Source organism: Scardinius erythrophthalmus (genome assembly GCF_964197995.2).
Source record: "Scardinius erythrophthalmus genome assembly, chromosome: 13".
NCBI lineage: Eukaryota > Metazoa > Chordata > Actinopteri > Cypriniformes > Leuciscidae > Scardinius > Scardinius erythrophthalmus.
The window spans coordinates 14,926,664-14,940,369 of record NC_138233.1 but is presented as its reverse complement, the minus strand read 5'-3'; the positions used below and the strand labels follow the sequence as shown (position 1 = coordinate 14,940,369).

Below are 13,706 nucleotides of genomic sequence, written 5' to 3'. Positions count from 1 at the left end.
CATGAGCATTTAACAAATGAATGAAAGAGGCACGGAAGCTACACCGCAAGACGTGGGTAATATGGTTTAATTGTAGTTTATTTGTAGTTAGTTTGATATCTACAGAACTTAAAGATCTCCCTCTTTTCGTTTTCTTTCTTGCTGCTTTAAAGATCAAATGGTTAAACTTCTGTTTTCACGCAGGCGAAAATCACACAGTGCATGCTCGCCTTTAGTTATCCTCAGTCACTGTTGGGAACAGCTTAAATGATTCTGGAAAGTCAAAAAACATGCAGTAGCTGGAGGGTTTTTTAATTTTTCAGTGGGCAGCATTACTCGGGAAAAATCAGGGACTTAACCACAGTTGTCACAAACATGCAAACAGTTGTTGATCACTGCGGAACCTATGTACCATCATAAGAATCAAGATGCATCATAAAACGTTTATATAGTGTCTAACTTATCTTTTCATTGCCATTGAGGTCTTAAAGCAACCTGATTGGTTGATTACGTCACTGTTGATTACCCCTGTCATCGCGATTAATCCTGCTTATCACTGTGTAACTCTGCTGCAAACAGATTTAATTTTGCCTTTTCATTTCAGATGTCCACCATAAACCACTGCGTGCCACCCATGAAGAAAGAGAACTTGGGTGTGAATCGTTGTTTTGGCAATGATTGTTCTTAATGGTTGCACCTGAAATTACATGCAGTGCTGCCGATTAGCCAGGTCAGTGCATTTGGCAGATGTTCAGGCTACAGCTCTTTTGTTCAGCACGAAAAAGAGAGAGCAGAAACAGAGGTGGCCAAATAATCCACTTTGGCAACTGTCCAATGTTGGCTGGCTCACTTTTTTATTTTATCTATACTTAGGTTTCCAACACCGACAAATAATGCAAGCATGGATTAGTATAGGTATGCAGGCTTAGTTAAAGGGATAGTTCACAAAAAATGAAAATTCTGTCATTAATTACTCACCCTCATGTCGTTCCAAACCCTTAAGACTTTTGTTCATCTTCGGAACACAAATGAAGATCTTTTTCATAGACAGCTACGCAACTGACACTTTGATGCTTCAAAAAGTACATAAATTGAGCAGTTTAGTCCAAATTTTCTGCAGAGACTCGATCGCTTCATAATGAACAGATTGAATTTAGGTTTTTATTCACATATAAGCATTGATCAGCGAACATAAACAGAAGCTTAACCTAAGCTCCTTGAACGCGCGAGAACAAACCTCTTGTAGAAGCTCATTGGTTCTTGCACGTCAACCATCTCTTCAGAACATTTTCGACTAAACCTCTGAATTCATATGGTTTAGTTTTATGACCTCTTTATGAACTTTTTGAAGTGTCCCGTAGCTGTCTATTTAGGGACAGAAAGCTCTTAGATTTCATCAAAAGATCCTCATTTGTGTTCGGAAGATGAACGAAAGTCTTACGGTTTTGAAACGACATTAGGGTGAGTAATTAATAAAGGAATTTTCATTTTTGGGTCAACTATCCCTTTAAAAGAAACCATATTTCAATTTTCCAGTACTGCAGTGAACAAACAAACAAGAACAAAGGAACCGAGTAAAAGAAACCGCTAGCTATCAGTAAGCTAATTTTGCCTTTTTGACTAGGTTGGATTAGCAGCCCTGCGACGGATCTCCCTCGACCCTCCCTTGACCCCTCCCTTGCCGCTGGTAGCCGTGGCAGGCTGAAGGATGGAGCAGACTGGAGCAAATCTCACCTCAGGCAGCGGCATGCCGTTGATGATGAGGTCAGGCTGCTGAGGGCCCTGCCCTGTGAAGGTATGGTGGAAGCCATGGTTGGGTGCAGCATTCCTGGAGTTCTGGTTCTCCACGTTGAGGAAGGTGCTCTCGGAGCGCCTGCAGCCCAGCGGCAGAGTCTGCTGGTGGTAGTCGAAGTAGTTGAGCGAAGAGGTGAGAGACGAACAACTCACCACATTCATCTTGTCCGTCTCCTCCACGTCCCGCGGCACCAGCCGGATGTCGTTCTTGCTCAGCTTCTTCTTCTTGCTGGTCTTCTTCTGGTTGCCGTAGGAGTACTCCGCCACCCTGCGCAGGTACAAGAAACTGAACAGACTCAATAAAGCAGTGCTCTGCCTTCCTCACTGCACACACAGCCAGCACCAGGTCCTCGCCTGGCTCGGGCTAAGGTGCCAGACCCATATTCATTGGCGGCGCAAGAGAGATCGGCCACATTCAAGCGACCTCCGGCCGCCAATGGAGCCGACATCCCTCATTTGTTTGCATTTCCATGCTCGGCGACTCGACTTGTCACAAACACACATACACAATGCAAACATGCTAAACCACAGAAGCACACACAGCGACAAATGATACTAAGCGTCATAGCAAGTGTAAGCAATAATATTCAAAGCAAAGCCCGCATTTGTCAGCTTCTTTTTTTTTTTTTTTTTTTTTTGCTCGTGTTACAAACCAGCCCGCTGGCAGGTGGGTTGTGAATTTCAATTCTCTGAGCTACACTCTGTGGCTACTGTTAACTTGATTTGAGGGTTTTGATTCTAATCACAGTAAATGAGAAACTTTGAGATCTTACCCCGAAGGATGCTTAAGTTGCAATCTAAACATAAACTTATGAGCTCATAAAGAAAGTTAGTGTAGTTATGCCTGAGCTACCCCCCCCCCCCCCCCTGACTCCTCTCTCTTTTTTTCCCATGAGGATCATTACATCTTATATCCTGAAACAATCTTACACTTATTTCTTTCTGTGTCCTTAGAAGGGCACACATTCATCGGAACTTACTGCTTTAGCTTAATGGTACGCTGGCTCTGCCTGCAAAACACAAAGCTCCTCTTTCTGTGCTTTTCATTTGGATTCAGCCTGTGCCTCCCTGCTCTTTACTTTTTTTCTGTCTCTGAAAAATGATAACGGTGCAGGACCTTATCTTTTTAGGAGGCATCTAAAAGCATTTTTTCCTCTGTGAGAGTTAAAGCACACACCTTTTTTTAAAAAAATTAGGCAGCCCAAAGCATGCTTAATAACTGGTTGGAAAAAATTACTATTGTGTTGTCGATGGAATAGTGAATTTGTTCCTTTTGTTAAAGAGATTAAATTGCAAATATGTAAGAAGAGATTTAGAGTGGTTACTTTCTGGAGGCTCTTCATATTTAATATGATGATGTGAATTATTATTATGAATATTATAAGGTAATGGCGTTGTCTGTGTTGTTTTAATAAAAACTATTTGTTTTTGTTCTGTAAACTGCAACAGCATCAGTGTATTTTATTTAACTGTGTTAATGAAGCTGTCTCAATGGTCTGTTTGGTCATATGTGTTTTGGCTCTCGTCGCAGTGAACACAATCCAAAGAATCTCAGATGAGCCAGAAAGGAGAGTCTGTGAGCACTGCAGAAGAAAACCGTATAAAGCACTCTCACTAACCCCCTGTTGGGAGAGCTGAAAGCCTCCATCAGGTTTCTATCAGGAGAGGAAAATAAATGTTAACAGCAGCAATCTAAACACAGGCCATCTCTAACCATCTTGCGATCACGGCATGGTAGATACTTTGCGGGACTAAACATCGAAATCACGATCTAGCCTTCTTCAAAATGTTTGATTGCATTCATCTCTGTTAAGATGGATCATTTACTGTATGCTGCTGCATTATAAGACAGAAACATCAACAACAATTTGAGGTAAAAATATGCTAATGGTTTCAGGTTAAATTTGCAAAAGCAATTTATATGGAAATGTTGAGTGGTAATGTAGCAGAGGGAAATCAACACAGTGGCCAATGTTACAGATTGATAAGTATTCATATTACAGTAGATTAACAAAATAATATTCTCCCCTACACACTTTGTGTCAAAGACTATTACAGGTCTATACATTTGCTTGATTTACTTTTTATGAGCATAATTGTTATTATGAAAGTGTGAATGTTGTCACAGCAACATTTGGTTACTATGTCATTGCTATTGTTTTTTGATATAGTCCACCTCTATGATCAAAACCATAATATGTTGTCATTCAACCCATAAACCACAAAATCTCTCAATATTTTGATTAGAGCAAATTTGAGAGAAGACTGAGAGGTCATAAAATTACACCAATAATGTATTCAGGCACCAGTCTCAGTGCAGATGGTGTGTATGAGGAAAGGCCTGTGCTTGCTTAACCTTCCTTACTTAGAATACATCAGTCACCAAGTAAGGGTACACATATAAAGTTGTTTTTGCTTATTTTAGAGCACCCTATCATTTAGCTTGTACTGTTCTATTGTTTACTTATTTCAGAGATGAAAAATCAGAGATTTACTTACAGTAAGTTTAAGTATTTATATCATTAAGTGATAAGTTGGAATGGTTGGAAAAAAATACGTAAATATTTATTTTGGTATTGCTATTGTATCTGCTATTTGTTTGCTACATATTTTTAATAAATGTATTTTAAGCTTATGTAAGGTTCTCCTAATATAACTGGAATTAAAAGAAAATGATGCTGCATTGTAATAAGTAATATTTATGATGGTGTAAATATAATTGATAAACGATGATGATTACTAAAATTATATCATGTTACGCTTATTTATGTCATCAGTAATGGCAGCAGCAGAGCAAGGCCTGAAGCGCATGCACAGTTGACGACACAGCGCGCGTGCACAGCCAATATACACATCAAACATGCTCTCCTATGTCTTAATCATTATATGCTGTCTCATTCATTAATCATTGTATGCTGATTCATTTGTAGTACAAATATGCAGGATAGTACACTAGACCAGAGTGCGAATTATGGGATGGTTGGTGGGGTCTGACCCCCTAAGTAAGGCCTGAACTAAAATTATTTGTTGGCCTTTCCATATTTTATGTGTACACATTTAATTCTTAGTTTTTCATTTTAAAACAACTCTGGCGGAGTTTCTGCCAGTAATTTTCAAAGCCAATTAAGTCAGTCTCGCGCAACCAAAATGTTCTTTGGCGCCCCAAGCAGCACAACTTACCGCCAACTACCCAAAGATGTTTGAAATATACAAACTTTTTTGTTATTTACTTATGTAAATAATGATAAATGTATAATGTGGTCATACAAACAGTAGGCCTACTACTTATATTCCATTCCGTCCTAACAGAAAGACCTTGAGCAACGTACTGTTGCTATGGTTACCACCTCAGGTGAACAGTTTCCGTCGGTGAGCTTGTGTGTGGCTTTTGGGGTTAGGCCTTTTATTAACTCTGTTTTAGACCAGTTAATAATTCGCACACTGAACTAGGTTGTTTTTAACTTAAAAAATAATGTATCAAAGATTGTTTGGGTACCTGCAGTTGTATGTTCGGATTTCCTTGTTATCCCTTTTGCACTTGACTGCCACAAAGATCATTGTGACAAACAGGATGACTGCGATAGAACCCAGGGCAATGATGAAAATGAGAGACAGGTTGACGGGTCCGATTTGCTCCTGTGCATTGAGATCAGGGGAGAGATAAATGACAATATAGGCAGAGGCAGATAAAGAAGTTTGGCCGTGGTCGTGCGCCACCACCGTTATTTGATAGGATGGTTTCGCGTTCTCCCCAAACGTCTTTGTGGTTCGCACCTCTCCGTTTATCTGGTCTATTTCAAAGTATGCCATGTCTCCTTCTGAAATTGAATACGTTAACCTTCCGTTTTCCCCCTCATCGTAATCATCAGCTTTTATTTGCGTAACTAAATAACCAACTCCAGCATTTTTCGGAATTGACACCTCCGCGGTGCCATTGACCAGGGGCGGGGTGGTCATCACTGGTGTGTTGTCATTTACATCCAGTACAACAATGCGCACGGTGGCATTGCTGGTCAAAGGTGGATCTCCCCCATCCTTCGCAGAGACTTTAAACTCAAAAGTGCGCGTATCTTCGTGATTAAAAGCCCTAACGCCGTATATTTCGCCGTTTGAGTTCACAGTAACGTAAGATTCCACAGACATGCCCCGCACCTCCGATTTGATGATTTCATATGACACAGTGCCGTTCATGCCCAGGTCAGGGTCCCTGGCGGACACCGCCAGCAGAAACGCACCTGGGACGTTATTTTCGAGGACCATGGCTTGATAATGTGGCTTAGTGAAGTACGGGGGGTTGTCGTTTTCATCCGTGACTTTCACTGCAAAAGATTTCGAGCTTCTTAACGGGGGATATCCGCTGTCCTCGGCTAGAATGGTCAAATTGTACATGTCTCTCTGCTCCCTATCCAGGCGGCCATCAACAAGTAAGGTGGAGAAGCTCTCGAACTCGTTGAGTCTAAAAGGCACATTGCCCTGCAGTCTGCACTGCACTTTTCCATTCGGTCCCGAATCGTTGTCTGAGACTCTCACCAGAGCTATTACATATCCTAGAGGAGCGTTTTCGCTCACCTCTACAATCTCACTGTTTTCTGACAACAGTTTGATCTCTGGCGCGTTGTCGTTTATGTCGATTACATTAACAATCACTTTGCAGTGGGCAGGGATTGAATTTGGACCCAGATCTTTGGCTTGGACATCAATTTCGTGGACGTGCAATTCCTCGTGGTCCAAAACGCCATTCACGGTGATCACGCCTGTTTTAGGGTCGATTTTAAACATTTGTTTGGTCAGGTTGGAGACAAAGTTTATGAATGAGTAGACCACCTCGCCATTGGTTCCTTCGTCCGGGTCCGTGGCGTTCAAGTCTATGACTATTGTACTTATGGGGGAATTCTCCAGCACGTTTACAGTGTATACTGGCTCATCGAAAACTGGGTTGTTATCGTTGGAGTCTATGACTTTGATGTTAAGTTGCACAGTCCCAGACTTTGGGGGGTCTCCACCATCCTCCGCTGTGAGTTCAAACGTGTAACGCGACTGCGTCTCTCTGTCTAAAGTCTTTTCCACCACAAGTTCTGCGATTTTGGACCCGTCTCCCCTCGTCTTAATCTCGAGACCGAAAATATCATTAGGGGTAATTGTGTACGTCTGAATGCCGTTGCTCCCCGAGTCCGGATCGCTTGCCCCCTCTAGGGGAAATCGAGTACCGGGAGCGGCATTTTCCGAGATTTCTATGTCAATGTGGTTGGTGGGGAAGCGGGGCGCGTTGTCGTTTACGTCGATAATCTCAATTTTAATCACGCAGATCTCCATCGAGTTCGACATCACCTCCAACGAAATGAAACACTTCGGTGTCTGTCGGCAAACAGCATCCCGATCAATTTTTTGTTTTGTGATGAGCAGTCCGGCGGGGCTCAGATTAACCCATCGCGGCTCGGAATTGGAGATCACCCGTAAATAAGGCTGTCGGTTTCCCAGTGCAAAACCCGCAACTTTTGCGTCCGCCGTCACGTTGGCTATCTTTGTGCCTGGACGCAACTCTTCTTCCACGGTGTATTTCAAATTGAAAACGGCATTGACTCCAGCCCAGCACAAGAGAAAGCACAAAAACATTTGTACGATATCCATGTCCTTGGAATGCATTATAGCCTACCTGTTGATGTATGTCTTCACACGCTCATTTGCATGAACTTTTATTAACATTTAAACCTATGAACATTAGGTACGAGGTAAAAATAAATAAAAAAGCTCCAATAAGTCAAACGAACAAAATCACAGTATGGTAGATATCCTTTAGAATGAACGAAAATGTTTATATCGGCGATGAAATTCATCTGACTTGGCTACTGATTACGCAGTTAATAACTTCCATTTACTTTATCGAAATTTTATCAGGCCGCCCATCTCTTGCATTATTTTTGAAAAGCATATGAAGAAAACTGGTGAATAATTCTTCATAATGAATGTAAAAACATTGTGAACGAAAAACATGGCTTCATCATGAACATTTGTGTAGTTCAGGATAACCGAGATGTAAACCGACCATTTTGAGTCAGTGAAAGAAATATGCAATACAAATGTAGGCTAAATGTCCGCTGGAAGGTCCTCAACTTGTGAATGAATGAAAAGAAGGATCCAATTCAAAAATGTTTGCTCTCGGTATCATGATTCGCGATGAACACTTGACATTGAGTTAAATCATCGCTCGTGCCTCAATCCATTTAAAGATGTTAAGTTGGGATGTCTCCTCCTTGATCCGAATTTATGTCCATGCACATATCCAACTGAAACAGAAGGAAAAAAATCAGTACAATCTCTGAAACTGGAACAATGATGGAAAACCAATATTAATAAAATATCAGTCCAGTTCACAATTCAGTGATATTCCCATTCGAGCAAGAGGTGGGTGCCTTGTCCAGTGAAGATTTCTCTCGACAAGCGTAAATTTCTTGTATGAAGGTATTTCAGCTGGCCTTAGTCCAGAAAGAATGAAACTAAATCCGAATAAAACAATGAGGAAAGATCAGTGGTGAAAAAAGCAAGCATTTGTAAGTGCAGCTGGGCTCGTCTCGCCGTGATAAAAGCGCCCGGTCAGAAATATCCAGCCTCTGGATGAAACGAAATAGTTCTTGATATAGTTCTTAAATGTGTATCACTGAGGTAAACGCACGGCGCTCATCTTCAGCGCATACTGTCGAATGCACAGCTCAGTGTCTCGCGCTCAGTCTCAGGACCCGCAATCCCCACAGCCAATCAGAGGTTACACTGGAGAGCTGGATTTGCTGGTGGGTGGGGCAAAACTACAGATATGAACTCGGCCAACTAGCTCTAGTTCATGCAACACACAGTAGCCTATGTTACGCGTGCCAGTTATGTCTGGACATACAGTGTCTCAATTGTAGCGTACAATTGTTGATTTTCCGGAGGGGCAACTTTTTATAAGGAATTGCCGTAAGCAATTTTCAAAGTGCAATTAGTTGAGGTAGATAACGTCTTATAAAGAAATAATAAATGGTATATATTATATATAAATTTTGTCTAATGATTCGTCCGATTTTTCGTGTTGCTATTCCTCCCAAAAAATATTTTTCGCGAATTCCGTTTTATTAAACTGAGTTTTGTAGGCTATACATTTAAGTTTACCCTAATGTAGATAAGGTAATGTATGCTATTAGACCTATAATAACGATACGATTTATGCCTATCTATCCAAATCAAACGTTGACGATAATCTCAAGCGAAAGTAGGCTAACTGGACGACTCTTGACAGGCTACCTAATCAATATATTCAAAATTAAACAATTTTATAGTGGTATTTTCTTGCCCTAAAGCAGGTGTGCATCTATTTCATCCGCTGGCAGAAAGGACCCATGCTATATCAGCTTCATTAGTAGAAATATGAATAGTCTGCCTAATTTTAGATCAGGCAGAGTACCCACGTCATATTAGCCTACGCCTGACAATGCCTACGTTTTTTACTCACTTGTCTACGAGATTCAGTAAAGGTGAGATGCACGTGTTGCACTTGGGGTAACTGTGTTAAGAAATATTAATGGCATACATGCATATGAAAGGGATCACTGCACAATATCAATACTATAGGGCTTGGAATTATAGCGTTTTCGCTAATTACGAATCTTTCAGGGAGCTGCCTTTCATTCCCATCACTGATGAGGCCACAGCATATCAATGACTGACTCTCTCTCTCTCTCTCTCTCTCTCTCTCTCTCTCTCTCTCTCTCTCTCTCTCTCTCTCTCTCTCTCTTGTGACACACACAGACAGAAAGAAAGAAATAGAGGCGCGCTCGGGCGTAACATGATATGAAATGCGAGACTAAGGGACAAATAATATTAATTATTATTAGGTATTAATTGCATTATTATAAATGCGCGTATTTTTGTCATTACTTATTTCTTGTCAATATTACATAGGTTATACTGCGCCTTTTTTTAATTCCTCACAATCTGGCTCATGTACACGCACAAGAAGAGTCAGGAGTCATGTGCACACATGACAGCATGTTGAGGGTAAATCGTGTTTAAAGTCACAAGGCTGACACCTAGCGGCAGACACCACTTTCTCCTCATATTTGAAGAAACTATTTTTTGTTTGTTTGTATGTTTGTTATGCTCAGATATAAATGTTGGATAACTACAAATACAAATGTACAAATTTATATTTATGCAAAACCCCGATTTAGTATATAGTATTTAAACTTATAAGATTACACATTAACAATGCATTTTATCTTATTTATTTATCTATGTATCTAGTTAGTTAGTTAGTTAGTTACGCATACATCTATGATGTAGATATATAATGTTAAAATGAAAACGCTTCAGATGGCATTTAATAATGCATTAAGAATTTTGCTTAAACTCTCAAGGTGGACAAGTGCAAGCCAAATGTTCGTATCTAGTGATGTTCCTAAAATGGTCATAATGGTCTTAAATGATCCAACATTAAGTGATACAAGTTATTCCTCCTGGTTCTGGAAGCACTGGAATTCAAGTTTGTATGTCCTTAAATAATGTTTGTTGTATGTAGGTCTATGTTTGTATGTTATTCTTTTCTTTCTTTTTCTTTTACTTTGCGATATGGGCCTAAGGGTCTGAAATAAAGAACGAGTTAGTTAGTTAGTTAGTTAGTAAGTGAAGGAAACATTCTTGCTGCCACTTGATGCAATTAATCTGTATATTCCTGGGGTATACTTGTGTATATTCCAAAAGATTTGACTTGACTGACCAGAAACATCGCTTCTTTGTTTGCCATACAGCCATGAAAGTTCTCAAACAGTCATATTAACCAGCAAGCACAGATGTCATCATCTTTAAATATTCCAGTTTGTTTCCAGCTTGAAATGCTTTAGGGACAGCTGTCAACCTGTTGCTCTGCTGACTGTTGAAACCTGCCTTGCTTCCAAAGCAAAAACAAGATACTGAAGGTGTATTTCACAGCTAGTTTTATCATCTTGGTGTGGAAAGATTGAATTATGAGGGTGACTGTTATTTTTCCTCGAGCCTTTTAAAATTTAGCAGTGCTATATTCCATCAATAAAACTATGAAGGAAATGGTGTGTGTGTGCAATGGACTCCTGCCTTGACAAGTTGTTTATCTCACTTTCCTCACACAATACAAGCTCACGTGTTTTGACATGCACCTTCACTTTGACATCAAGGTTAATAGATTTAGCTGGTTTGTCAATGTCAACACACACAGAATGCGTTACGCTATACAAATTGCTTGCTCAAATAAAGATATTTGTTGATTATTGTTGTGCAACATTCTTAGAATTGTCTTTGATAATACAACAGCATGTGGAGATTTTGATTCTGGAATAAGTAATGCATAGGTATGGGGTTTTAATCTTGCTGTGTTCCATTCATTGTAATGGAAGAGAAATGACCATCAAAGACAGAGTGATTTTAGCCCAGTGGGGGGAGAGAGCCTAAAATGGATCCTGCATCAAAAAGCCGTGATGGCTCTCAAATAAATAACAACACTGCATAGAAAAACAAATCCTTTTCAGTAAGGGTTAGGATAGAAAAAGAGCAAGAAGAATGGGGGATCTGTCTTTCTATCTACCAGGCTGTTCAAATATATTTTCGTATGAAAAATGCTTTTGTAAATGATGCTAGAATATTGTTTATATAATTTATATATAATTTGTTTACGTTTTCTAAAATCACTTTCATAATGGAGAATTCAAGTTGTGTTTGTTATTTATGCATTTATGCATTATTTTATTAATTATAAATTGCAGTACTTTTATTTTGAAAGCTTGGTTCAAGTTTATGCGCAAATTAAATCGAAGAACGTAGGCAACTGATATGACGTCATTTCGAGAGAAAAAAATCAAGCCGAAACGAAGTTTGTTCGGAGTTCGTTTTGGGAGTTTGAACTCTTCAAAACAGCTTTGCCAAAGTGAAATTTACGGAAAACTCTACGTAACAGGTAGGTGTGCTGTGTGCACATAGGCTCCGCCTTCTTTTTCATTTGGCCTGTTCACTATGGAGTCGGTCGCGATAAGACGTCTGTGAGTAAAACATGTCATGAACACACTGGAGAGCTAGCCTGGGAAAACCCAGACTACTTCCGGCGAATTTTAATTCTCTCTTCAGGATAGTCTGGAGAAGAGCCCATTCAAACTCATTACTGTGCCGCTGAAATCGCGGCACCAATCAGAAACGTTTGGGGAGGGATTTACATGCAACGCATTCTCATCCTAGGGCGTCATAATACTGACGCTTTTGAAATTTCTTTAATATCCGACGCAAAGGGCACCCTTTAGCGTCAACATGTGACGCCGGCTGCCGCCGTGAAACATCACTCGTTTAAATCATAGACAGTATATAAACGAATAAATTATCGCGTCTGTTTTGAGCGATTTAAACTTACCGTTTTCGTTAAAACCGGAGCAAAGAACAACACTTGAAGCATACGTCATCCCCTTCATCGATCTAATTGGTTTTAAGACTATACAACTGCGCCCAGATGAATTTGAGCTACGTCAGTTGGTGACGCCCCTTGGATATGATTTGTATACATAGCTTCCCCAGACCCTATACTCAGTTTCAACTGAGAAGGGTCTGGTTTTAACCAGGCTACTGGAGAGCTGCTTTATTGTTGAAAATGACGGTACTTCTGACGAAACTAGACATGAAGAGCTGATTGATTTTAAAGGTCCCGTATTATGCAAAATTCACTTTTGCATCCTGTTTGGACATAAATGTGTGTTGGCAGTGTGTGTACACAACAAGCCAATAGTGATAAAAATCCACTCACTCCTTTTTTATTAATCCCCATAAATCATCAGCACTGTCTCCCAACGACCTGTTTTCAGATGTTGTTTTAGTGACTGACGTCACTAAGCACAGGCCCCGCCCAAGAGTGTTGACAGACACTGCCGTTCTAACATAGACCCGCCCTGATTGCGTTCACAGCTGCTGCAGTGACGAGAATGTCTCCCAAGCGTTGTAGGGGTTGTGTGGCTGGATGTATTAATCCACATAGCTCTCTCTATTTACTGTACTGTACGTATATATGACAAATACGTTATAACCGTAATTAAACTATAGGGTTGCCAACCGTTCCGTATAATATGGAATCGTCCCATATTTGACACATAAAAGTCTTGTCCCGTATTGAACTGATACGGAACGCACTTTGTTCCGTATTTTTGAGAATCGATTCAGTGCAAATCCATGACAGACACATCAGACTATGAACGAAGACAATTGTAGGCTATGATAAGAAAAAAAGAAGAAAAAAAAAAAACCAGACGGTGCGGTAGATATTAATTTGTCCCCCTGTTTGTCTATGATCAGCGTAGCGTTTTTAACATCTTGGAACATCATCAGAGAATGCCCTTTTAATTGGTCGTTTCAGTCATTTTGAGTCACGTATTGTAGCAACGATGACGACAAGTGACAACAGCGGGAAATGTAAAAATGACTACCTCCGAGCAGCCGGCGAAAAAGAAAAGAGCACAAAAATATACATACAGGTGTTGTGTTGCTTGAATTCAGTATTTGAGTGCAATATTTTATATTTTCTTTATTAGCTGTTTTTTTTAATGTATTATTGTTTTGCACTGGAAAGAAAGTTAACTATAATGGAAGTATAATTATATAAAGATATTTGCACTACACTTCCTTAAAATGTTGTCTAATTAAATTCAAAATATTATTTTTTGCACAGGAAAGAACATTCTAGAAGTCTAATTCTATTGCAAAAGTTCGCACAAGGCTACAGAAAACTGTTGTTTATTTTTCTTCAAATGCAGTCTAAGCCGATGAGCTTTGAATGATATATTTTGTATTTGTTTAAGTTAAAAATAAAACGTATTATAAACTAAACAAACCCATGGTTCATTGTTGGCAAAATGACCTTGATATACTTTATATTTCACATCTATGTGGTTCAGTCTTGT

The 13,706-nt window shown here is 39.8% G+C and overlaps 1 protein-coding gene across 3 annotated transcripts in view; it reads right to left on the bottom strand.

The window, feature by feature from the left end:
- Window positions 1-8,425, bottom strand: part of pcdh19 (protocadherin 19) — a 57,627-nt gene extending 49,202 nt beyond the window's left edge. Inside the window, exons 1-2 of one of the 3 annotated variants that reach the window (XM_081382683.1) lie at window positions 5,270-8,425; window positions 1,714-2,059 (exon numbers count right to left, since the gene is read on the bottom strand). In XM_081382683.1, the coding sequence (XP_081238809.1) occupies window positions 1,714-2,059; window positions 5,270-7,416 (2,493 nt within the window). In that variant the 5' untranslated portion in view covers window positions 7,417-8,425. The remainder of the gene's footprint in view (window positions 1-1,713; window positions 2,060-5,269) is intronic. The other 2 variants (XM_081382685.1, XM_081382684.1) reach the window with 2 other exon arrangements.
- Window positions 8,426-13,706: the final 5,281 nt, after the last annotated feature.